Below are 27446 nucleotides of genomic sequence, written 5' to 3'. Positions count from 1 at the left end.
AACAAATTAATAGCAAGAATAATAAACTTTAAAATTTCAGGGTTTTTTTAGTTGAGCTCTGAATTACAGAATTACAAAATTCTCATTCTTCATAATTTTTCTGCTCCAGTAGAGGAACTGTTCCATTTTCTATGGTCAGTGAAGATCAGAAAAATGAACATCAAATATAGGAAGCCTAAGTATTAACTAAATTCTACAACATATGGAAGCCACAGCTATGAAGAACAGAATAAAATGAATTTCCAGCTGAAATGTAACCTCTGTGTAAACATATGGTTGTGAGAACTGGAAATCCACCAAAATAATTAAAGAGAGAAAACTAGATGCCTGTTAGAGCAGGTGCCTACCAAAGTTTTAGGGCATTCAATGAGAAGTTTCACCACTGCCAAAGGAATGTGAGAAATCTGCTGTGTCTCCAGATATTCAAGATTTTCTTAAGCACTCCAGATGCCAACACATCCTCCTCTGGGATGCCATCAAATAGGAACAAACCCATTTCAGAAAACCCACTGGTGACTCCCAAGAGAAAACCTGAACAAGAAGCTTTAGGTAGGAGAGATAAGTCCATGGTCCCTACAGGCTGGAACAGCAGGAAGCGATGGCAAAAGCTTACTAGAAATTGCTCAGGTAATTTGTAACAATGTTATTTTCCCTGATACAACACAGCCAGTATATTCTAATCAAAGCATGCATCCAGCATATACAAAGCAAAATACTATTATGAAACTGTGTGCATTATGGGAAGAAAAATAGCTTCTAAGCCATTAGAAGTAGCCTTTGAATAATCTGAGATTTCCAGTTTCAAGCATGAATTAAAAATTTTCATTTGTCATGTGATGGTTCCTTGAGTTACCAGTCATCAGCAAAGCTCAACAAGTAGAAAATAAGGCATCTTAGTCAGACACATCTTTAAGGTAAAGTGCATTATTTCAAATATTTCCAATGTTTCTAAATCCTTTTCAAAACTAAGGCCTTGCCCTCTCATGTAAGCTTATCTTAATTGTTGTGATTTTGCTTTAAACATTTTTTCACACAAACATGTAAACTCATATTCTTAATCTTCTAAAAAGTGTATGTAAAAAAATATTTCTAATGCATCTGCCAGCCTTTCCACTTCAGCTACATGTCAGACATTTTCAGAGCCAGGTGCTGAAAGCTGGGATTAGTGGGCATTTTCAGCCTCTTATGCTGAGTACAGCAGAGCCAAAAATAACATTCTCAGCAGATTTTTCAGATTTCTCATTTATCCAAACTGGGTTATTTATGTCTGCTGTAACTTCTTGTATCTGAAACACAGCATGTCTGGACTAGCAGTAACTTTTTTTGTTGTTACTGCAATAATTATGTCCCAGAGAGCCTGCTATTTAAAAGTTTCTCTATTTCCTTTTTGCTTTCCTTCTCTCAGGCAGTCCTTTCTTGTGGACATTTATTTAGAGATCTTAGGATAAATGCACTTTTTTGATAGGCATAGTATTTATGAAATGGCTCTAAACAAGTATAAATTTGTATATGCTGGCTGAATATAATGGCCAGTATTGTTTTCTCCTGTAATTCCTTATACAAGACAATTAACCAATTGTTCCAACTATCCAATAGTAGTACATACCCATATTTTCCTTGGGTGCAAGATACAGAATAAAGCAATTATACTTTACTTACTTCATTCCAGAAAGTAAGTATATGATCTTTCAAATTAATTTTCTTCAGTACATGTCTTACTCATACTTTTGAGGAGGTTTGTGCCTTTTTTGGTTGTTATGACCATTCTACACTTCATGTCACTGTAAACAGTCTGCTTCTAGATCAGCAAAATTCTTTCTAGACAATGACATGTCAATCCATGTCTGTATAGAACTAATCCAGATTATATGGAGCAGACAATGAAGTAACTTGTTTTAATGGATAGTAGTTAAAAGAAAACACATGTAATACATAACTTTCACCTCTTGATTGAATATAAGCCAGTAATTCATTTAGTGTATGGCTGGCTCTGTTTTTTTGCTGCTAATAATGCTTATGGATCATGTACCTCAGGCTTTCCTTAAAAATCTGAATTATGGGAAGTTTAGCAGATGGTGAGTGCTTGCAGGGGGACAGAGATCAAATATTTGTGTTTTTCTTTCAGAAGAGATTCTGTGGACAGAATCTCAGCTTATGCAAATGAGGTATATCCACAGAGGTGAAAGCAACTCTTACCTAACCTGTGAATCTTATGTTACTGCAACTTTATGGCTTCCAAGTCCCCAGAAATGCTAGTTAACTTCACTGGGAATGCTGAAGGAACTCCACACAAAATGAGGTATGTCATTATTCTAAAGCATTTCAAATGCATATTTATGTTTCATTCTTCTGTCATTGTTGCCTCTTTCATTCTTTCATCTTTAAAAAGCCCCCTCAGTTTTTTCTAGTGCCACAATAGACCATATGTGACTGGCCTCAGAAAGAAGTGCTGGTGACAGACAAGGACTAAAATATCTGCATAAATAGGAATATATATATTTCAAAACAATGTCTCCTGAGGAAACCATCTGTGCAGGATTTTCAGACCTAGGTCTCAGATGTGAAGAGCTAGGCAAGTTTCTCCTAGACAAACTGTAGTTAAAACAATTTGAATTTGGCTTGCCAAATATTTACCAGCAGTTATCACATTCAGCTGAGTATCTGACTCACCCTTCTGTAGTATAGCATATGTGTGTGTGCATGCACCTTAATTTGACTGCTGTGACAAATGGCAGAATAGCTCCCAAAGTCAGGCAGGAGGTATCATGTTCCAGGGCATTACACCTGTCTAGGATTATCAATAGATCAGTTTTGGAAATGAGAATGAAAAACAAAAGAAAACACAGCAGATTACATAGAAAGAAATGAAAAGTTACTAAATTCATCATAACTTTTCTTCTCTTTCTATAGAAAGTAGAGAATTTGAGAAGTAGGTAATGATAGATAGTAGACAGTAGAAAATATGAGAAGCATAATGAAAACATAAAGATTGTATGCAAAATAAATGGAACTATAATTTTCACTGTACTCTTACAGACTAGGGAATTTAACATTCTGCAGCAGCCACAAACCTATGCATGCAGATACCAATAGATAGTGGTGTAAAGGTCATTAAAACATTAATGGGTACGTGCACTATGCAAAACTGAAGTTGTCCTTTACTGAAAATCTCAATTTGTTGTAGTATCATTGGGTTTAACTACTGATTTTGGCTGGCAGTAGATGGGAGTGGGTTGCATTAGCATATTAGTAATGGACTAAATTTTATATAAGATAAAATAATATTTTTATCTCCAAGTTTTAAAGCAGTGAATAAAACTTTAACTTCTGTGATTAACAATACTACCATGAACTTCCAACAGTTGCTTATCTCACATTAATATGATGATTTACTGAACTATAATATAAATGTATTCTTCATTAATTTAATCATACACATGGAAATATACTAAACAAGAGCAGAATAACTTTGCAAAATATTATTTAAATGATTTCTGCATAACAATTAACATGTACTTTTATATAAACAATTTGATTTCTCATCATTATTGTGTAATAATTTATACACAGACACAGAGGTACAGCGTGTCTCTCATAACTAGGTATTTTATATATGATAATGGCTATCATTAATGACTATTTTAATGACTATCATTAAAAATCAATCAGCCAAATCCATATTAAGATGTTAACTGGATGGATGAGAGGTGTGAGAAAGCATTTAGAAAGCTGATTCTGTGTCTATTTGTTGAATCAATCTATTATATGCAATTTACCTCAATCTCTGAAGTCATTTGAACGTATTGCTGTTCTCATAAAATTATCTCAAGCCAGAAGTCTGTTCCCCAAATCATCAGACAACCTTGATAACAAAAGCCCATCGTCCAATGAGACTTGGCAAAACTTAGCTATGGAAGTGTCCAGTTCCCTTGAAACAGAATTGATATACTGGTTCCTAAATTACCAGCAAGCTGTTTAAAAAAACTCTCCTATCTGACCCATATCTAATTTTCAGTGCATTATTTCAGTTGCCCTCAATCTTGGGCAAATGCAAATATATGGAGATGTGTATCATAGGGGGCAGCTCAGCAGGGCTGTATCCATGTCACTGACTTACACACAAAGAGCACGGGAAATTATGGAGAGAATAAACTTTCTAGAACTACCCCAAAGAGAGAGGTCAAAATCCTAATAATCTGTTTATCTGATCTGGCAGCTGCAAAGCTAGAAGAGAAAAGATTTTGGAAAGAAGAGCAAAACCCTAGACTGAGACAGAAGAGTCTGGTTGCAAGGAAGTATCAGTAAGTTTGCTGTACATTAGTAAAATTATTTTGCATCTGCCAGACTTGTTCTCTGACACAGCTATGTGACCTTCATAGACAAAATAGCAAACTCTGTTATTTACATGAGTAAGTTGTCACTTTTCATATGATCTTCTCTTTAGTACTTATTGTTTAAGTATTAGGCTTAAAAGTAGTGGAAGTAAATCCAATTGCAGGTTCGATTAAAGTATTGGATATACCTTATAAATAAATCCAGAACCTTCAAAAAATGATTGATCTAAACCTTAAAGATTTTATTACTTTCTGGCTGATAATCTCATTCTAAAATAGTGAGAATTAAAAATGGACTACTATTAAATGCAGACGCTGTTATAATCAATTTTTGACTTGATCTGGATGATGCTTATATTCAGTTGTGAAAATACTCATCAAATATTTTACACCAACTAATCCAAGAGGCTTTGATTTGTAGAATACCATCATGTGAAAAAAACAAGACTTATCAATAGTTTGTACTTTTGAGCGTATTGATATTTCCAGAGGGCTAACTCTTTTTTAAATAAAAAAGCTTTAATTGTGGCTTGTACCTATACTGAAAAGTTTTTCAACCTGAAATTGTACATATATTTTTCTTCTGCCACAATCTGAAGCATTAAGAAATGTAATTCAGAAAAGTCTTATAAACTGTCATCTTCATTACCTTCCCTTTCTGTCTACTGGGAGTGGGGGCAAGCATTCTAAAGTTTTTGGTGAAAATGACATCTTGTTCCATTCTGATGTTATTTTTGTTACATACTACATATCAAACTTGGACTGTCCTTGGATATACAGCCTAATTCTGCTAATTGAAACTCTTGGAATTAAGAAATCTGTGATCAGAAGTCTGAGGAGAAATACATTACAAATAGGAAACTATGCTCTTTCAATCAGAATTAGCAAGCAGCTCCCTTATCCTTTTCCCCATCTTATGAGGCTTATTTCTCCATCTCTCTTCTTTTTTTTCTTGAATAATCAATTAAAAATGTAACTGTTCTACCTCACTGTGGAGAAAGGAATGGTCTACAGCTGTTCCAAATATTCAGGTATTTACCTGTCACTGTCTTCGTTGCTACTGGAACGTTACAGACATATGGGTTAAAAACCCCCAAAATTCAATAGAGCCAATCTAGCAGCCTACTGCCTGAGTCAGTCTTTCTGTCACATTTTAATTCACTGATCTCATATGATATAAAATTTGAAAGGCCCATACAACTTACTGTTTTGTGCCAGAGCCTGAAGCAGACAGTCCAAGCATCCCTCCAAGCTATCTGCTGTGCTGTCAGTGGATGTTATCTTCAGCTTTTTCAGGGCTTCACTTAAATTATCTGTTTGATAAACACAAAGGAAAAAAAAGTGTCCTCATCAATTTGGTAACAGCATTATAGTCTTGAATGTAAATAGTGTAAACAGTTCCTGTATCAATGAAGAAGACATGCATGGTCTGTATTCTGAGGATACAAAAAGCCAGGAGGCAAAGGTTATAGATGAAATGAAACTTTTCAAATTTATATATACATTTATCATTTTGCATCAGAGAACAGGATGTCACAGCAGGTGACATGGCTTTATGAAATGCCACTGAACAGCAATTTATCTATCAGTATTTTCTCAGCCTTGCTGGTACAGAAAACCAGCAGCTGTTTCTTTGCTTCTCCTCTTGTGTGTGGGAACGAAATAGAATAGAAATAAGCATATCTTGATCCTCTTCATCAATAGAGGCAAAGTAATTGAAAATGCCAATTTCTGCATGCTGTGTAGGCTTCCATCTTGACTATTCACAGATGCCTAATGCTAAGCTTAGAGCCTTTTGAGAATTATGCCACTTTCCACCACAGTGTTACAAGCATCATTGTTTATAGAAGTGTGTTAACTCTTTAAATTCAACTGATCCATAAAAACAGATGGCATCTTCTCGAAATAAGAAAGCTCTGTTGTGGATTTCAGATAATTAACTCTTCCCTTTTTAAAAAAACCCACCACCACCCAAATGCAAATGAGATTACATCATTCTCAAAAGACACCTATTTGCCCAGTAAAGGTTGGGGTAGTATGACTGTTACCATTTTGAGGATTCTATCCTTTCATGAGCAAGGTTTAAGGCTGCAGCTGCAGCTGAGCCTCTGGTAAGCCCACTGATGACTAACCTCTCTCTGAATGGACTATTCTTTGAAAAACGAGTGCTGATTCAGTTTCCATGCCAACTCTGACAGCAAGCAGAAAGTGTTACTCAAAACAAATAATGTTAAATAGTGTTTCACTATCTCTTGGTCCCAGTGGCTGACCAAGAGCCTTGACCCAAGCCTGACCCAGTCATAGGTGCAGTTTCTTTTCAGTGCATCACTGCTATCTTCTGAGCCTGACTAGCAGCCAGTGCTGCTTGGAGCTTCCCACCAGCGTAGGAAGCCTCCTTGACAGGTGAGCTGGCACCTGCTGTGCTCTGCCTCCTCTTCACTTGCCTATGTATGGCATGGTGCAAAGGAAAAGAGTGAAGACACAGCAGGCATCCCATGAAAAGGGTGGAATCTCACTGATGGAGCTGCTTTGATTCTCAGCCAAAGCTGTGGCTTTTGTTCCACCTCCAATTTTCATTAGCATATGCTTTTGTAGTTCAATATTTCATACAGAGAAGGTGAGATACTTAACTTTCTAAAGTGTTCAGTATTTATACATGAAAATGCTTATATGTTTCTATGATCAGGCAGTTATTTTGTCTATTCATAATGAACATGTTCTTAGCAACACTATAGCCAGGAGTGTCAGTACTCCTTAATGCAACCACACTTGGTTGTGGCTCCTTAAGATCTTAAAAACCTTCCTCCCTACCACCTCCTCACTATGCTGAACTCCCACCTTCTGGAACAAGCTAACTGGGAAAAAAAACCCTAAATTTGATTTCCTCTCACACTCACATTCCTCTCTAGCAGGCTTACCACAGCACTTTTCTTGAATTACCTTTAGCCAACAGTAAAGTTCAACATGCACTGCAAAGTCTCATTGTTTAAATTCATTATTCTATACCACTAGAATTTGTCAAAAGACACAATTTATCAACGACCAGCCCCAGCACTACAATTTTACATTGTGCACTCCACCTCCTCTCATACCTTCTTCACCTGCCTCCTTCTCAAATTCTTCTCTTCAGTTTTCTGCTAACATAGCACTAATTCTCTTCCTTCCTTACAGGCATCTCATCTCCTTGTATATTCACACACTTAACTTCGAAGCTATAGCAACATTTACAATAAGAAGACTCAATCTACTACATATATGAAAAACAAGTGTTCCTATAGTCTGGGGAAGAAGAAAATACAAAGATAAGAAATTCACTGTCACACCAGATTTTGCAGACTATTGTCAGAGAGCACACACAGATTTTATTTCTCTCTTACAGCCTCTTCTACTTCACTTGTGCTCAATAAATCACAAGATCCACTTATTATTTTTTCTGTGCGGAGATGAGTGCTTTATATAAAATACTTGTTCTTTCTTTCACTCCATTCCACATCAAAACCTGCAATAGAGTTAGAAGTCTGCCCAGTCTTTTTTCCTACCACTCCTTTCTGCTCAGTGCCACGTAAAGTTTTTCTGGGGAAAGTCCACTATTTTAATACTACACAATTACAGATGATATGCAAAAGTATGCATTTTGGGCAAAATTGTTCAAATGTGACTATCCAAATATTTCATTCCCTAGGACAAAGAAATGAATTTTTCATGGTACCAAGCATGTGCACATCCCACTGACATACCTGGACATTTAACAGCAACTTTAGACAAAGTTCAAGTATCAATGGGCACTTGTGACCATACTACTTTTAAAATATCTTATGAAACAATGTTGCACTGTGTGCCAAATTACCCTTCCACTAGGTATACTTGGATGCTGTGAGTATTTTTAAAATAACAGAACAGGAGAGATTAATTTAGAAACCATATGCATCAAGTGTGCTTCTAAAATAAATTACAATAATCCTTGATTTTCTAATAAGCCTACAACTCTAAATTTCTTGCAGCTTGACACTTAATCACTCTGTATTAAAGAAGAAAATATAACAGGAATACTGTAGAGACAACAGATCTCTTGACCCAATGCCATAACGCCAAGAGCACAGAGGGAAGAAACCATCCTTCAAGAAAGAACTTATTTGTTTGCTTTGGTTCTTTCTGTCCTAGTCCATCTTCTTTCTAAACTGGGTTGATATCTTGAAAGAGACAGTTACTTTTGAAACCCAGGAGTCTTGGCCATGTGGAAACTGATCAACAGATTCAGAGGTTTTGTTATTTTATAAATGTTTTTTCTTTTGTTGTCCTGAAAAGAACAAACCCTTACAGTCTGAGATGAGACTGACAGGGATATTCAGAGAGAAGTGCTGTAGTGTTCCAGAGGGCTCTAACCGTATAATCACACAAGGCTTCCCAACTCCTGCTGTTTCACTGTTGCCCCAAACCCATTGTTTAGGGAAGAAGCTGCAAATGCTTTTTTTCCAAGTACAAAACCCCTGTTGTTTTCTTGTGATCATCTCCTGCTTACTTTTGTGTTTCCTCCTCTCCTTCTATAGAAGCTGTTTCTATTAGCCTTGTTGCTGCATAGGCTGATCAGAATGTCAGCAATAAAACCCCATCAAATAAAAGCAATATAAGGAATCTTTTTGGCTGAGTATCAGAGAAACGTGACTTGGTACATTGCGTCAACATGCAAGTTGTGTGAAGCTCACATTAGGAAGATCTAAGGGTGCAAGATTAGGATGGCTGAAAAAATTGGCTAGTGATGTTCCCTGTGGTACAGCTGGTCAACAATGTGGTATCATGTTGTGAATATGTGTGGCATGAAGTCTAACATTTAATACAAGTATCAACTATTTTGTTGATGACTCTAAGCACAGGGAGTGTCTCATATCTGCTTACTGTATTGCTTTCAGAAAATAAGTTATCTTATCTGGACAAGAAGCTCTGATTCCCACGCACCTTAATCCTGTGTATCCTAATGTTACAAACTGATAAGTTAGCAAGTGGAGTCTGCCAAGAGCTGTCAGACCTGTCTGGCCCATTCCACCTACGGTTACATTTTGTTTTCCCCGATAACTACTCCTGCACAAACACTCATAAAAAATGAAGCAGTTTAAATTCTTTGATTACCCACATTGCTTTTTGGTAGCACAGTATTACTACTATCTCTTGCAACCTTTTGCTATCTCTTGTGCAGGCATTTCTACAGGGAAAATTAGTCAGAAAGTAACATTAGTAAATGTTTTATTATTCCATTTCACTTCACTGTACTCATTTTTTTAAGAGCTTTTCTGTGACTCACTCCTGTTTGCAGTCACTGACTTGTTTTATACAAAAGAACTGTTCTTTCATCTAGTAAAAATTTGGTAGTTCATCAGCATTGTTTAGGGTCAGGGCCTCAGAGTGCTGGTTAGACTGCAAAGAGTTTGAAAAGGTACCCAATAGTCTTTCTAGTAATGCAGCTTCTGTGGGTAAGAACCAACTTGCCAATTTTGCTCTGAGTCCATGGCATCTTCACCCAAATCACAGGAAAAACCCCATTCCAAGATTGATGTTAATAAAGTATGTAGAATGTCTTAGCTGAGTATTTAGATGGTCAGCTTTTGTCTGGACTGCTTGTTTTTCATACATCTTATAACATTTTATCCAGTAGAGATATTTTCTCTACAAAATAAGGATTTTGAACATATCATTAATATTGACTGTATCTTTTGATTGACACTTCATAGATGTGAATGTTGTTATTAAAGAGACTATTGCATTATACATGCAACTTAACAAATAAGGAATTAAAAATTAATAGATATTGAAATGGGATATACTGAAACATGCTGATCAGATAAAAAACCAAGTTCCAGCAGTTCTGCTATTACAGGTGGCTGTATTAACATCAGAGCCTTCTGAGTCTGTTCCACTGCCTCTCAGGAAACAATGAGACATCAAAATTGAGCAGAAGGAATAGTGCCATTTTATGGGTCTCCTTGTGTTATAATGGCATAAATCTCTTAAAAATGTAAGCACATACATGCACATCGGCTAGACTGCTAATACTTCATTTTCTTGTACAAACCTGAACTTACTAGACTTTCAGTCCAAACTAACCCATAGGGGAAATGCAGCCCAGGCTCACCAGCGTTTTTGATGAAAAGTGTATTCTGATGTGATATTATTTGAGAACCTGACACAAAGATCAGATACATAATCCGCTTCAGTGAGATTTATGTATTTGGCCTGAATGACTTCTTGCAGCAGAAATCCCAGCAGCTGGTGACATCTGTAGCACAACTTTGGTCTTTAATGACCCCAGATGCCACTTCTCCAAAGAAAATGGAAGACTGGTGCAAAATCATGAGAACCTTTTAGCTCCCAGGACATTGAATAAGCTGGCAGAAATGTTCAGCATGGGTCCTTTTAAACCTATATAAACTGAACCACATCCTTGTGGTAATTTTTCAGCAGATACCTAGTCCCATACAAATGTTCACATCCACAGGCAAAATACTTCAAATACAGAGTTTATTGAGGACAGAGAATCTTTTTCTCACATTCAGCCCATTGCCAAAATATACTCTATCTCCTTCTTTCTTTGTAGCAGCTGCCCTCAAGCACTCCCAAGTGTACAATATTTTCTGCCAAACCACTCAAACCCATCATTAGAGACAGCCCTTTGCTCCTAGCCTATCCACAAAATTTTTAAACCTGGCATCTAATCAGGAGGTACCTATATTCTGTCAGAGGGCAGCAGTGAAGAATTAGTTTTTTATTAGTAATGCCAGAAGACCTGCACAGACATACAAGACCAACATCTTAATCAGGAAAGAACTTTTTTTTAGAATTGAAGCCCTGTTAGTTTCTGTCTTACCATGTTCATTGAGGTGGGTTAATGCTTTTTTCCCAACAGATTTTCTAGTTCCAGGGATATAATGATGGATCATTAACTGCAGGGCTCCTTCTGCAACCTGTTTTTTACTTAGGTACATTTGCTCTACTTTTCTAGCATAGTAACTAATTTTAATGAGAGTGTCTATTTTTGACAGCAGTTCAGCTGCTTCATTCTTAAACACTTTCTGAATCTTAGATATATGCCATCTGGTCTAGAGACTTGTTACTCTTTCATTTATCCTCTTGCTTCTGCATCTGTTCTTCTGACATGGGGCTTCATTTTTATTACCTGAAAATACTGACACGCTATGACTCACTGCCACCTGAGCACTAAGCTACCTAATTAGTTTTTGTAATTATCAGGTCAGCCTATACACACTAACAGCTACTTAGTCAATCTGTATTTAAAATTAGAATAGAAACCTAAAGCAAATGGCATCAACCAGCAGTCAATACACTTGGAATCTCTTGCCATTGCAAATTTTCTGTTTGTTTCCCCCCCTTGCCCCTCAGAGGACATTTGGTATCTTTGAAAATAATTTCATGTATTGTTTTTACTGTAGCCACAGATAAACCACAGATTCTAACAGAAAAAACACACTCTGCCAAGGTATATGGATCTGTAATTGGTTTCTGCACATTATGATCCTCTATTACTTAAATCATGACTTGTAAAGGCTATAAGATTGACAATTCCGAAGATTTTGCAGAACCTTGGAATTTTTTTTTCCTCTTTCCTAGGAAAACATGGTACAGATTTAGGTATCTTTATATTTCATAATTAATCACTGCAGATCTCAAATTATCTTAACATCTAAAGAAACAGATCAAAATTCAGTGAAATCAACATAACTCTACTGCTTTACATAAAGCCTTAAAAGATTTTGCTTAAAACCAGTCCTAGAAGAAGAATGAAATAGCTTTTTTTCATTTAATAGAAAACTACTTGATAAAGGGAGTCTGTAGTGGATAAATTTTATTTTAAAATCAGCTAATGATACAAAAAGTAATTGTTCCATATAATTTGGTTCTCAGTTTATAGAGAGATCCTTTCTGATCCTCTATTACTAGCAGTAGTTGAAAAAACTATCAAGATGGCAACCTATTTGTAAAGAAGTACAATTTAATTGAAAAGACTGCATTTGTATTTGCATATTTTATTTTCATATAGCTTTTTTTCTCCATGTGCCTCATCTTCACTGAGTCATATTATCAAAATGGTTTTAAACACACAAAGTTCCAGAATTAAATCAACCCACATATATTTCACCATGTAAAATATTTACCATACAATACAGTGCATGCCAAGATGTACACATGAAGAATACTGTTTTATCCAAGGGACACCTCTCTCTTTTAGGGCAAATGTTCTGTCAAAGAACAGCTGAATGTCTTTTCATATTCTCCTTCTTGGCAAGTGGTTCTCCTTTTATTTACCAGGTACTACTAAAATATGAAGGATCATTTCCTTTCTCACTGGCAATTATAAAGTTACTATCATTACATTATGTCATCATGCTTCAAAGATATGAATGTGCTAGCTTTCAGAAGGTATTTATAAAGTACAAGAGAAGCAATGCACTGTGTAAGTGAATGGGAGAACTGCAAATTTAGGGTTAAAAGTATCTATGTGGGAAGTGGGGTTTTCAACATGAGATTTTCAGGTTCCAGAATTCCTGCACACTCTGGATTCTGCAGGAGTCTTCAGATGCAGGTACAGATGACACCCAGAACTTCTATAAACAGAGCACAACACATCATGGGCAGGTATCAAGAGAGCCTCAGGTATCATGTGGGGCAGAAGGGGATCCTGCTCTTTGTGGGAACATTCAACTCTAAATGCTTCTCTCTAATGCCCACCCCTCCTTAGTTTATGACATGGTTTCAAAGTACTGCAACATAATAGGCAAGGGAAGGTCTCCTCCACCAGATTATTCCAGATTACTGCCCACCTATGCACAGAATGAAAAAAAATTAGTGGGGGAAAAACAACAGGATCAAAATAGTACCTTAAATGACTACTGTTACTTCAGACAGTAGTCCAAACCTGTTTCTTGCTCATGCAAGAACTCATCAAGCAAATTAAAATGGACAGCCTAAAGCAGACAGTTGGAACAGACTATAGCTCTTCCTGAAGAGTCAGTAAATGACTGAAACAGGATCTTGGAAAAAAAGGAGTAACCTTAATGCTAATCAAGTCTATCATTCCCAACAATGCTGTACTACATATAATCATACGGAGCAGTATAGAAGAGACGAGCTGCATGTCTGCATGTGTCTATGCACATGCACACATATAAGCAGCTAGCAGGGTTTGCATCACTCTACTGGTTCTTTTAAAATTTATTTTAGGTGGTTTATTCTGTTCTTTTGTTTTCTTTCTTTTCCTTTTCTGCTCCTCCAGATGATTTCTGCCTGAAGCACTTTTAATCTAGCAAGCAAGAGTCACTTTGTCAAGTCACGACAGCAAGAACAGGTGCTAGAAAACAAACAGAAGAAAATTAAACTACTGAGACAGTACAGTCTAGAAACAGCACATTTAAAACTAAGTGTATCAAGCTTTTTCAGCTTTATCTTTTCTTTGAAATGATCTTTGCCTACTTTACTGTGTCCAACTTTTTCTGACTGTACCTGCTCTAAAAGTCTTGATCCTAATGTGACTCAAGTTAGCTGATTACAAATGCCAGCCTAGACATTACACAAACAGATCATAGGAAAACACTTTCCTAACGAGCTTTTTAATTTTTTGTTAAATGATTTCCCGTACTATACTAGAACACTGATTTCTTTGTGGTATAATTTAACGAGGCTGCCAATCCTCTGTACTTTTTCCAAGTTCTATACAAAATATGGCTTATTAACCAACAAAATAACACATATGGAATGCTACAAGTTAGTCTGAGTGGACTTCTGTAGGATGTTATAATGCAGGACAACAATTTAGACTTCACTTCCTAATCAATTTAACCAGCTTACTCTACTGTTAGCTTTTTAGATAAGCAAGTTAAATTACTTTTTCTTACTGAGCCTAAAAACAAACCAATCAACCAACCAAATAAATAAAAACCAGGTCATACAAAGCTGAGGATACAAAGTTCCAGAACTAAGAAAAATTCTCTTTGACTTCAACAAGCTACAGTTCTGGTCTTTGTCCTACCCTCTGCAAGTAAGTCCATATCAACTGTGCAAGTACATGGTGCAATATCTGTCATAACTATACTTATACCAGCTTGAGTTACTGAACAAATACAGGATTTGATTCTGTATAAAGCCCTCAGGCACATCTTTCACCAGCAACAGTGAGAATTTTGTCTGGGTAAGATACCTAGGTTCAAAATTGGTACTGCTAGCTCTAATTGTATGTCACATCAGTGTTCTTCTGTCAGATGTTATGAAATACTAATCTCTGACTAGACAGCTGTTTTCTAGCTATCATGAGTCCTCTGAAAACCTTAGATATGGAAAGGAAGCATTTGAAAGGAATAGGGTGAACCATGATTCCACAGAGTGTCACAGATTTAGTTTCTTTTCTTTTAGGCTGCCTGGTTTGAAGGTCATAGAATCATGGGCTCTTTAAGGCTGGAAAAGACCTCCAAGATCATTGACTCTACCCTTTGACTGAACACCACCATGCACACTAAAACATATTGAGAAGTGCCACATCCACCCATTTTTTGAACACGTCCAGGGATGGTGACTTTACCACTTCTCTGAGGAGCCTTTTCCTTTCAGTGAAGAAATTTTTCCTAATATCTGACCTGAGCCTCCTCAGCACAACTTGAGGTCATTTCCTCTTGTCCCAGTTTCTGGGAGAAGAGGCCAACACCCACCTTGCTCCAACCATCTTTCAGGGAGTTGTAGAGAGTGATATGGTCACCTCTTACCATTCTTTTCTCCAGACTGAACAACCTCAGGTCCCTCAGCTGCTTCCTGGGCTAATTGTCATCCTGTCATTTACTGGAGACAATGGAGATTCTCAGTTTTCAGGTATTTCTTACTGACAATAAATAAATCCATGATGATGCCAGAAAAGGAGGAGTCACATAAATTTGCATGGTCTTAATGTTTACCAGAATCCTTAAATGGAAATTTGACATCACTATTACCAGTGGTTACTGATACCAGAAATCACGTCTCTTTAATATTGAAGTATTTTTCAATCTTTTTTATAAAATACATTTTTAAGTTTTTTCATTAGAAAGCCTGTTCCTATGCTCTGCTTTTAATATGACCACTAATTGTGTATATAAAAACACCTTTCTGAAATTCACCAAAAAATAGTGATACCTGAATTACCATACATCTCCTAACTATCTTCTTATCTACCTTACAGAAATGACAACCTCTGAAGCAGCCTTCATCTTTGCATTAAGGGAAGGTATATGTGTAATTTTGCGTAGTATGAAAGTACATCAAGCTTTCTGACACATCCTCTACAAGCGTTTCAAAAATAGTAAGTTAAGAAACAAAATCTCAGCCCTTGTCCTGTTGGCTGTTAATAAAATTCCATCTGGTCACTTAGGAAGTGTGCCAACATTACCACACAAAGAGCTTTTAAGCTGTTTGAATGTTCAAGAGTCATTTGACAGCTTTTTTATTTACCTTTTTTTTTTGTCAAATATGCACCTAATACTATACAGATGGCTAGGTTCTAACAAGTTTACTTGTATGCAATCTTGAAACTAACCTTGAAAGTAAACTGCTGAGGTTTTGCTTTGGGGTGTTGCTTGGGTTATACGTTTTTTCCTAACATTTAGGATTGTTCAGTCTACTGCTGCTCCAAGTTCCTTATTAGGCAAATACAAAGGGAAAGTGAAAACTTGATGCCTGGCTTTTCTAAAACTGCAAACATAGTAAGAATCTGCTCAACCTGCTCAAAGACAACAGAATGGGAGTAGGGGAAAGGGAGCTGAAGTCTCAGTAGACAGCAAGTTAAAGAAATGTTCACTGACAAAAATCTTCAAAGGGAAAGAAATCCCAAGAACCACTCTGGGCAATGAGAGAGACTTCAGCAGCAGATGGAGACTATTTTCAGTGTATATTTTCTGTATATCTTTTAGTGCCAAAATCAGTTCTAGATTTAGTCTCTTGACAGTGTGATAAAATATGTGTATTTAATACAGAAAAATAATTTTCACACTGTAATTTATATTCAAATTTGTATCAGAAAATCAAAATTGGTTTGCCAAAAAAGCCCCACTCCCTCATTTAAAAAAATATAATTTCTGAGTGACCTGATCCAGCTTCAAAGGTACCCAGCTTGGCACAGGAGGCTGTATTAGCTGATGCCATCAATGACTTCATTTTTTGTGTGAAGGTGTTAGTCCATGTGATGAGGCTGTGTAAATCACTAACACATAACAGTGGATTTGCTTGGTCTGGTCTATTGCCTTCAACAATCATTTTAATAACCAAATTATCAGGAGGATTCAATATGTTACAAGTCTTGCAGGGGTAATGTTGGTCATCCACTTCTGCATGATACTGAGCCAAAAGGGACAGGTGAAACAACACTGAATGGTCCACCAGGCTCTCAGCTTGAGGATCAGCTGTCTGGGATTCAAGAAATCCAGTCAGACAAGAATGCTATTTCACTTACTTGAAGTGGTTTAGTAATGCCTTCTCCTCATACATATCCCTCAACTTCTTTTAACTGAATCAAGTATAAAATCTGTTAGTTAAGGGAATCAATTTGTATCTTAAATTTCTGTAGGATAAGCACTCACTATACAGGTAAGGGTCTGATTCCTATTATAGATGGATAACTGAGTAGTCTTACACTTCTGCATACATTCTAAGGTCCTGACATACAGTGAGATAATAAAGGGAATAAACCTGCAAAAACATAGAGTATTTTTACTGTTGTTTTAATTAAATTGTTGCCAATTCAACCAAATGAAGTTTTGGAAAGGATCTGAGTAGAAAGATCTTGGCTTTGATGTTCTCTTTCAATTCTTTACTTTGGACTTAATTAAACCTAGCTACTCCAATATTCAAAGCTATAGATTAGAAACAAAGAGCAATCCACTACAGAACATAAAATGTATCTGAGCAGAAAATAGAGACTAACCTAGGAAAAGCTGTGAAGATTTGAGGAAAGACCATTATAGATCCAATAACAGAATATAACGGTCTTTCTACACATATTCTGTGTGCTAAATTTTTGTTTTGTGCTATGTTTATAAAGGTATCTCAGCACCTTAAATGAAGTTGTAGTTGAAATAAATAATTTACGGAATCTGCTTTTGTATTCTTGGTCTGAGATCTTATATTTTTATAAGTTAATAACTTGAATTTCCCAGTCCTTTTCCAGGCAAAGAAACTGTCTTGTTTGTTGGGTCTTCAAGCAACTCATTTTAAATTCAAGGTTGATCAGAACACTCTAGCAACCCATTTTCTCCTGGTCCAGCTATCAACTTGAGTTTCTCTGTGGCAGCTGCTACCACAGTGTCTGGTGCTGAAAGAGTCCCCTTTGCATGTCAGCTCTGTGAGAAACATCTCTGACGTCCGACACAGAACAGATACCAGATATTGAAAAGCCTGGGGGCTCATACAACAATTCAATGAAATCTCAGCAAGGAAAGTAAGTAAGCATTTACCCTGATAAAGGTCATTTTGTATTTTATTCTTTTACATTTAACATAGAAATATAAATATTAAATAAACAAATTTTAGAAGGATGCAATTAAATTTGCTTAGCAGTTCCTAATTAAAAAGACATAAGGCATTCTGTTATGCAACTCATGCAAGTGCCATTTTCCTTCTTGACAAGATACATATCCTAAGCCAGCTGATCTACTACACTCATCCCCGCAGCTATCTTTTTATGGAAACATACAGTTTTCCCCCAGTTCTCTATTCCAGCAGAAGGCTGAATTGCAGCCTCTGCATCTTGTCAGACTGGGGGACTTCACAATGATGTTCCAAAGGGTACATATTCCTTCGATACAAAGTCTTAATGGTGATTTGCGGTGTACTCAGAGGACTTCAAAATTTGCGTTTAATTTGGTTTTATTTATTTTTCCCCAAAATCACCCCAAAAGTCCTTATTTTTAATTACAAGCTGCATGATAATTACAAACCATGCATGAAAGCTTTTAACCCTGAAAATACACTGTTTGAATGTGATGAGTGTGTACAAGTAAGTTCCTAATGGAAGTGGCCTGCCATTTGTGTTATTGTTAGGTTTTCAGTGAAAGTTTCTTAGAAACAGATTAGTTACAAATCTAATAAGTGCCTCTAAACCCTTTTATTTACAAATGTCTTACAATCGAACACTCTTATGGTTGTAAGTACTTGTTTGCCTGTATTATCCTACCTAATGTTACTTTCATCAAAGCATTTTTGTCCCAAGAAGAAAATCTGAGAGAAAGACTAGCAAATAAAAATGCACCTTTCCACCTAAACACACAACCGTTAAGACCTGTAATTAAGAAATTCACTTTGACAACATAAGGGCCAATAGATGTGTGACAGACTTCTCATGCCTTGGAGAAAAAGGCTTTTAGTATTCTCTAATGTCAGTGAAGGATAAAAAGGAAATTAAGTCAGTTTTGGAAATCCCTGCTTCTTGGCTGGTGAAATGCCACTAATCGTCCAATTTAGCTATTTAGTAAAAATTACTAAAATGGCCTGAAATCAACAATATGCACTTTGCAGGCAGACTGTGGTGCCCACATATGACAAATTGAAGGCTACATTGTCAGCATCATTTGTCTATAAGCTTTTAGGGCCAAAGTGTACTCTAGAGGTTTTAGTTTTTAGTTTGCTTTTATATATATATCATGCATAGCTTTAAACCTGGTGTTATTAAGATTAGCAGGCATCTGTGGTTAATCCCTCTAGTGATAAATAGCTGCCTATTAATGCAGTTATTTATTTTCACCTAGGAATGCATAGGATGTAGAGCATCAATAAAAACACTGCAGTGATGGGGTCAGCTCAGATCCTCTCTAAAGGAACAGGATTCAACTGAGTCTTCATGTAAGACTGACACAAAACTACAGAATCAGATGGCAAAATTAAAATGGTGCACAAACTGCTCAATATAACCCTGTTTAAAACAAAAATTTTTACAAAACCCACTAGTACTCTGCATGACTGCTGTAGTTACAAGTGATCATTAACCTCTGCCCAGCCTTTAAGAGCTTTATTTAGTAAAATTCATGCAAGAGTGACAATGCAGTAAACATGATACTGATGTTCTGATGCAGCACATTACAGTACATGGGCACAGCTGGATAAATCACAATCTGATTGTTACGGTCCTCAAGTATCGCTTCAAAAAGCTGTGATGAGTATTTGAATGAGTGAGATGATGCAATAGGTATGCACTGAAAATATGGTTTTGGAGAGAGAAAATCTGACAGCACAAATCAGGGGGAAAAAATCTCAGAAAGAGAGGGCTACTTCCTATGTCTTAAATCTCAGGACTCTTAATTAAACTATTAATCCCCCATTCAATCAGCTGTGTTTGGGCAACATCCCAAAAACAAGTGAAAAGCTCCCTAGAGATACATATTTACAGGAGGCCTAATAAAAAAGGCAAGCAAGATTTCTTTTCAAAAAGAAATGTAACTTTTAAAGACGAAAAATTTCTGCAAAATGCTATTCACTAGATTAAATTGCAAGTCATTTGCTTCCCCCACAAGCAGGGTCTGACTGTGTGCAAAGTGGAGGAGTGCTTTGCTTTCTCTGCTTAATAACCAGCTCTCACACTAGGTAAAGAGTCATATTGACAGAAACTGAAAGGGGTCAGGTTCTGCACACAATCTGCAGGTCTCAAGGATGAAGGGCAGATGGGAAGTACAAACAAGTCCTTGGGATACATTTCACAAGGGATGCAAGGATCTGTGTCAACCTGATACAGTTGCACATGCTATGTCCCCAAATGAAGAATGCCCACTGTACTCTCAGAGATGTTTATTCCTTTGATGACCATGAAGATCTTGACTGATCCTTAAATCACAGGGGAAGAAAAAACCACCAAGTTTATATGCAGAGATGACTGGAGGAAGCCTACCTCACATGGACTCTTTTATCAGACACCAGATTCTGGAAAAATATTACTTTTCCTTTTAAGTTCCAATGCATTTGGCATATGCCCAAATCCAGAACTCTCTTAGTTCTCTCAGGCAGCTTATTAACCAAATTCATATATTATTGTTACTGGTATCTCTGAAGGTATGGCTCTTCTAGGCCCTGCTTCCAATGTGTCCTGTAAACACAGGCAATAGAGGAATTCTTGGGAGAAAGAATCCAACGCAAAGCACATGGCAACAATTTGAAAGTACCTTTTGCACATTAGTGTGAACATGAAAATAAACCAAATGCTATCCTCTACCTGAAGGGATTTAATAAAAATTTCTCCAAAACATACTCAAATCAAATTTTTGTATTTTTCATGTGAGGTCTGAAATACCTCTTATTTCTTCTGTTGAGACATATTTTATATTGGATGGGGCTTGAGCAACCTGTTCTAGTGAAAAGTGTCCCTGCCCATTGCAGAGGGCTTGGGACTAGATGACCTTTGATGTCCCTTCCAACCCAACCAATTCTATAATTGTATATTAAATAGTCATTGCATAAAAAATTAGTAGTCACATGAAAAAGTGCTGGAACTAAAACCCTTCACCTTTAAAAAATATGCCTTATCTAACACACTAGGAACACACATCACTACTGGGTCTTATATCCTGGTCAGTTTGAGGGTATAGCTTTAATTTCAGGCAGAAGAAAACTTTGACTTTTGGAGCTCTTTCCTGCATAAAGATGTGCCTGTCCCAAAGAAGGCAAAGTTGGTAACCCACTTGTGCCTCTTCCTTCATTCACATTTGAAAAGAAAAAGGTTTCAAACTTCCTTAGAAAACATGCAGGCATCCAGCTCTAAGAAATAATTTCAAGCCCTGGGCTTAAGGCAGAAATCATGCTGATCAGAAAATGGCATGCATATTAATTAAGGGTGATTTCCTGCTGAGCTTGGAAGTTCATCCTCTTCTGGACTCTCCAAGCACTTTTTATTTACACAGCCAGAACTCTTGGCTCAGGTTTCTAAATACCACATTGGAAACCAGCACCTAAAATTCAGAGCATATGTGAAATGCAGTCTGCCCCTAACCAGGCATCTATGGAGAAACTGCCACTACAGTATTCCAGGATATTCATGGCATTTATTTTATACAGACTCTTAGGAGGACTGAGCTACTGATCAGCTGCCAGTCCTTTTGCCAATAGGAAGGAAAGAAGCAGGGATACTTCAGAGGGAAGACACAAACAACAGAAGTCAAAACCCAGCATGATTTTTGAGGCAATTCCTGACTAGCTTCAGTATGTCACAAGGATGTGGCAGCCTTTGGCATAACTGAGTGCACTTATTCATGGACCAGTAAATAGTCAAGAGGCACTAAAAATCTCTGCAATGGTATGTCAGTAGTCTGAAAAACGTCACCAATGTGCCCTAGGCCATCCTCCACTTGCATCTTGCACCAACATTAAGGAACAGCACAGTCCTTTCTATACCCTCTGTTTAGAGTGTTTACACCAAGGAAATTCCTCTTGTTCAGCATCTATAACTCCCACAGATGCCAACCACAAAGGGACCACAGTTGAGAAAAGAATCTCTCTCCTAGTAAGTTTTGTGGTTGTTTTCTTTCTCCTGCAACTTTTTGTTCGCTATTATAATTCATTTGAAAGTGGAAGAAAGGGGAAGTAGAGAAAACAATAGTTCAGAAGTTGTCACACTTTACGGGGTAAAGCTTAGAGACATTTCATGGAGTAAATACATGGAATATGCTCAAACCAAAAGCTGTTGTCAATTTTAACTACTGTAGATATGTTGATATTTTAATGAAATTAATAAAAGAAAAGGATGTTTCTGTATCAGCAGGCACAGAGCAAAGCAGCTTTGCTGCTGGCCATATCCTATTTACTCCCAGAAGCTGCATATAAGAAGAAAAATTTTAAAGAATATTAGCAGGTGAAATATTCTTACTTTCCATTTTATTAACGCATAAAAGCATAATATGGAATGTTATTGAATGTTATTAATTAATACAGTAAGCAATTGATCCTTAAAGCAGCATTTATCAGGAAAGTTGATAATTCAGCTATAAGAACAAGAGAGAAAGTCTCCTTCCTCAGGTCCCTTTGAACCAAGCAGCTGGGTGCAATGAATAGTAGTTTGGTTACTGCTAGTAATTTCAAATCTGCTATAAATCCAGCACAAGGACATGCTTAGCTCCTTCTGCATCTTATCTAGGCATCATCAACCTTCTCAACTAAGCACTCCCCCACTCTACATCAGCACTCCCTCACTACATCAGCCAGACTCATCCATAGAAAAGGGTACAGGAAAGCCCAGAGAGAGAGAACTAAAAACTACTAGTGCTGAAAAATCTAAAATATCCCAGGAAACACATCTGGTCACCACCACCCTTTTAGACTGAAGTTTGTCTTCTTGAAAAACAATCCAGTTATGTCCCACTAGAGAAGTATTAAATGTTTCTGTCAAAAGGAACTATTCTCTGATCTAGTTGAGCAGAACTTTTGATTGTCCTACAGTCAACACCATAGTTGCTCCAGAAGGATAAAACCTGGAAGATGCTACCAAGTAACTTTGCAAGGATAAATTAATCTATCTTGGAAAAGCTTCCTTTTCCTCCAGGTTGCCAAATATTTATTACCAAAGCTAAAAAAGTAAATTAGTAACATTACACAAGTCAAACCACAATGTGTTGGGATAAATGAACCTAATTCGTGTAGAGGATTTTACCTCTCTAATTAATACAGATACGGCCCACGACAGACAGAGTGGGCATATGACTGAAGTGTGGGACTCAAGAGAGCTTGTAAGTACATTTTCTAGATCATCATATTCCATGTCAGAGAAGGCTCAAGGTATGCACTCTCCCCTGCTTAGCTGGAAAAGAACATGGTCATGTCATAGAATCATAGAAAAGCACTGAAAGCTGTACTAAAATCCAAAAAGATTACATCAACAACATGTAGACGGGGTGGGAGCTCAGTAGGGTTTTCATGAGAATGGCTGGGAGATATGAACCCATTGGTTTCCCATTAACTGCTGCTGGAAGTCAATCTGAATGCATTTCTCATCAGCTAAATAAGTAATGTAGCACAGAAAGAGCTGAAATCCTATTTAGGCTACACCTTTATATTCTATCTTTCATCCCCAGTATGATTTTGCAGAATTTAGCCTGGTGGATGCATACAGACAAAGGTTTGCCATCCTCTATCCACTTGCATTAACTTATGTTTACTTGTAACTGTGGTCAGTACAAGGCACAGTAACTTGTAGTAACTGACGAACACTCCTAGGCAATTTTTCAAGTAAACAGACTTTAACTATTCTTAATAAATAAATAGGTTTTGTATTTTATAGATAATAAATAAACTTTAATTTTCCTGGAGTCACAGTTATGAGGGGCTCATCATTGCTTTGCATACTATCAAGAAGTAACACATAAATCTGCCAGCCCTATTCAGACTGGCTGAACAGCAGATTTTGAGTATGCAGTTTGTGCTTGAAACCTAAAGGCAGATAAACCTATAGCCTAAAGGCAGATAAACACTTGTAATCTTTGCAAACAACACTGAATTTGGAGAAACAACTGGCACACCGAAGAGGAGTCCAGAGGCACTGTCCAGAAACCTGGGGACTGGATCAACAGAAGTCTCCTGAAGTTCAACAGGGGTACGTGTCAAGTTCTGCAGCTATAGCAGAATAACCCCAAGCACCAGGGCAGGCAGGGAACACACTGCTGTAAAGATCCAGGGGTTACAGGGGATGCCAAGTAAAACATGAGGCAGCAACATGTTCCCAAAGTAAACAAAGCAAACTGTTACATGTTACATCAGGAGCATGAACAGCTCTGCCTGATGCCTGCAAAGATTTGTGTCTCCCACAATGCTATGTCTGGGTCTGTATGTCCCAGATCAAGGACACTGCAAAGCTGGGCAGAACTATCAAAATGGTCATGTTCCCACAACTCATGATGTGTAAGAGCTTGGGGGCCTCTGTAGTCTGGCAAAGAGGAGGCTAAGGGGGAAACCTGGAACTACCTGAAGGGATATTACAGAAACTGCAGAGGTTTCAAGCAGTAGCTGCACAAAATCATAGCTGACCTGGTTCAACTGCTTCAAAATTCTCCCAAATTATGGTTCTGTATTTCTTCTATGATTCCATGAACTTGTTTCAAATTTCATCTCGAAACACTTTCTCTGTTTCTACTGCAGTGTCTCCAAGTAGGACATGCAGGTATGCCTAAGTCTTGTTGTGTCACAAATGTAACTGCTTAGTCCATCTAAAAATTAGCAGAGCACAGATGGGAAAATTCCTCATCTGACTATTCCTGCTATCTGACTTTCATTTAACAGATCTTTTCATTTTCTTTCCAAACAGGTTAAGTAACTCTTTTGTCCTACAAAACAGGTAGCAGTTTGGGGCTCATGAAGAAAAGGTCTCAAACACAAGTAAAAAGTACTCCTTTTACACCTAAAATTATTTCATTTCACTTGCAAACAATATGTTAATTTTAGAATGAGATTTTTATTATGATTAATTTATTATGATATTTACTCAACAGTGTATGCAGTTTTGGTACTGCTTGAACTCCCATATACATGAAGATAGACTGTGATTGTGAAATACCAGGCAAGCTAAGTCTTACTACTAGGAAAAAGCAACTTGGTGATTGTGATATAAAATTAGCTTGACTTGGAGCATCCTTCATATTATTCCATGATGTGAGCATAACTTTGAAGAACAAGGAAGATAGACTCCCTTTTACTGTGGGCTCCAGTTATAAAGGCAAAATAAAAGGAGTTTGAATGAGGCTTGATTTCTGTTACAGCATTTCAATATTGAGGAAAGAGTATTAATTATTTATATCTTTGAAGAGAAAAAGAATGCATTAAAATGTGAATTTAGGTTTTAAAAAATTCCCACAGATTTTGTGAGATGACAGTATACATGACACAAATGGAACACAAGTACCACAGAGACTATTTTGTGAACTGTTTACTAGTAGAGCTGCAAAAGTATATTAACTCTCCATTTTCCTATTAAAGCAAGCAGTTAGGAATCTCACAGCTTATTAACTGTTGGGAGGTGATGCATATATAATGAAATAACATCTAGACACTTTATATTTTGAAGTGAATAAGGAGTTTTGGTCTGAACATAAGCCTTTGAAAATGCTGAGTTAACCTCTAGCTGTCATTGTGGCACATGTTGCACCTTGAAATCTCTATTCATGTTGGAATGTCCCATTAGAAAACCACGTTTTAGGAACAAATGTTTTCACATGTATCAAACCAATATTTCTTTTGCATGGCCTGCCTTTCATTTGTTATGTTTCTTGTGTACTTTCACATTTCAGAGTTCAAGGTAAAAATCTAGTTTTCACTTGATTTCTATTTCCTCATCTGGGTCAATCACAACTTTATGCAATATGTTAACTTTAAATCCTGCACAAGAATGGGAGTAGAAAGGAAGACAACTTTTTACAGTCCACTCTCTTAGTCTTCTTGTTTCCCCTTTTTTAAAGAAACAGATTGGAGTTGGCTAAATTTAAGCTATTTACCTGGTTCACTTTTTGCACAATTAAACGCTCTTGCAATTAAAAGGTTATTTAGATGAATTAATGCTTATAGAGACCTCTCAGAGGAGTTTTTTTTTTAAGACAGAGCTGAGTTCTCTTATGTTTTCAGCAACTGATTGTCACCCTTTGCTGGCATGTCTACATTTTCTCTCTAATCCGCGAGAAGCCAGATTTTCTCATCTTTATCTGACAGCATGATACACTGAACTGTCTTGTCATTTGAGAATACAACTAATTCCCCTGTGCCACAAATTCTCTGGGGTACTAAACATCTGCAATTTTTTCTGGCTTCCACAGATGTGAGTCACTGCAAAAAAAAACCAAAAACCAAAACCCTCTGTCTGTAGATCATGAAGTCATTAATTCTACTAAACCATGATGAGTATTTAAACATTTTAAACTTTGACAAGTCATCTCAAATATGAAGGCACTATGGACATAGTTTTTTTATGTATCACTTAATTACCCATTATCCTATGGTCATATATGCTCAAGCAGAATACAAAAGCTACAATTTGGGCCCAAATACCATCTTAAATCAAATCTGCAGTCTGTATGCATAATAGACAGCAAGGGGAACTGCGGCTATAATCTGACTACACTGAGGTTTCAGCAGCAAAGCTGGTTTCAACAGATTACCTTTTCTAAATGTTCTGCAACCAGGTCATTTAAGGCACTGCAATAGAGCGTCACTTAAGCCCACAACACACATCTAAACCTGTCATTTGATAGAGTTTTCTGTGTTCAATTTAATGAAGTCGTGTCTCAGCACTGAATGTAAGTTTTCCTTTCATTAAATTAATGTCTCAATGCCTCTTGATAAGCTGTGTTGAGCATGCAGATCTTTCATGTCAAAGCAACCACAGGTTTTTTTCCCTGATGGTTTTGTATTACCCTTAGATTACATTAGATGAAGCAGCAGAAGCATCTAGAATGAAAAGATTCAGATTATATGCTGAATTCTGGGAACAAATTAGTTCCTCAGACACAGAGCAGAATAGTATGCTCACCTAAACACAACACCACAGTGGACATCAAAGCCCCACTCTGGTTGTTTTTGGAGATGCTGAAAAGTGTGTGTTAAAACATAAATATTTTCACTCCAAATTGTGACCCAGCTCAGAGAAGGCCTTTTTGTTATAAAGATGCTTTTGCCAGAAGTCAGACAGCTAAAAGAAATTGAAAAATCAGGGGCTTTCAAGAATTTCTGAGTTTTCAATTTTGACATGTACTCCTTGATCTCAGATTTACATGTCTGCCCAAAGACAGTATAATCTTACTCTGGAAGCAGGCTCCTCAGCTCATTTCAGATTGTAAAAAATAAACTTCTGGTGATGGGAAAAAACCAATAGGCTCATCTACATATTTTTTAAAAATTAGAAAGGGTCAAGCAGAAAAGCCTGTGTTTCCAAAAACCTGCCAAAACTAAGTCATTTTTTAAATGCGCCTATTGAGCAGCTTTCAAAAATCCAGCAAGTTCTTTATGTACAGCCAAAGATGCTGTTTTGTTGATAACAACTTCTGATTTTAGAAATAAAGTAGTTTAAGTAGTTGGTAGGTATGCTCACTTCCAAGAGATACCTCACTGTTATGATCACTGAAGTACAAAAACTGTTCA

At 36.9% G+C, this 27446-nt stretch overlaps 1 protein-coding gene across 2 annotated transcripts in view; it reads right to left on the bottom strand.

Annotated features, from left to right (window-relative positions):
* RAP1GDS1 (Rap1 GTPase-GDP dissociation stimulator 1) overlaps positions 1 to 27446 on the bottom strand; it is a 92527-nt gene that overhangs the window by 55192 nt on the left and 9889 nt on the right. For both annotated transcript variants that reach the window (XM_036381837.2, XM_036381838.2), the window contains exon 2: positions 5540 to 5647. In XM_036381837.2, the coding sequence (XP_036237730.1) occupies positions 5540 to 5647 (108 nt within the window). The remainder of the gene's footprint in view (positions 1 to 5539; positions 5648 to 27446) is intronic.

The sequence above is a fragment of the Molothrus ater genome, chromosome 4 (assembly GCF_012460135.2).
Source record: "Molothrus ater isolate BHLD 08-10-18 breed brown headed cowbird chromosome 4, BPBGC_Mater_1.1, whole genome shotgun sequence".
NCBI classification, from domain to species: domain Eukaryota; kingdom Metazoa; phylum Chordata; class Aves; order Passeriformes; family Icteridae; genus Molothrus; species Molothrus ater.
This window is presented reverse-complemented; position numbering and strand designations above follow the sequence as displayed.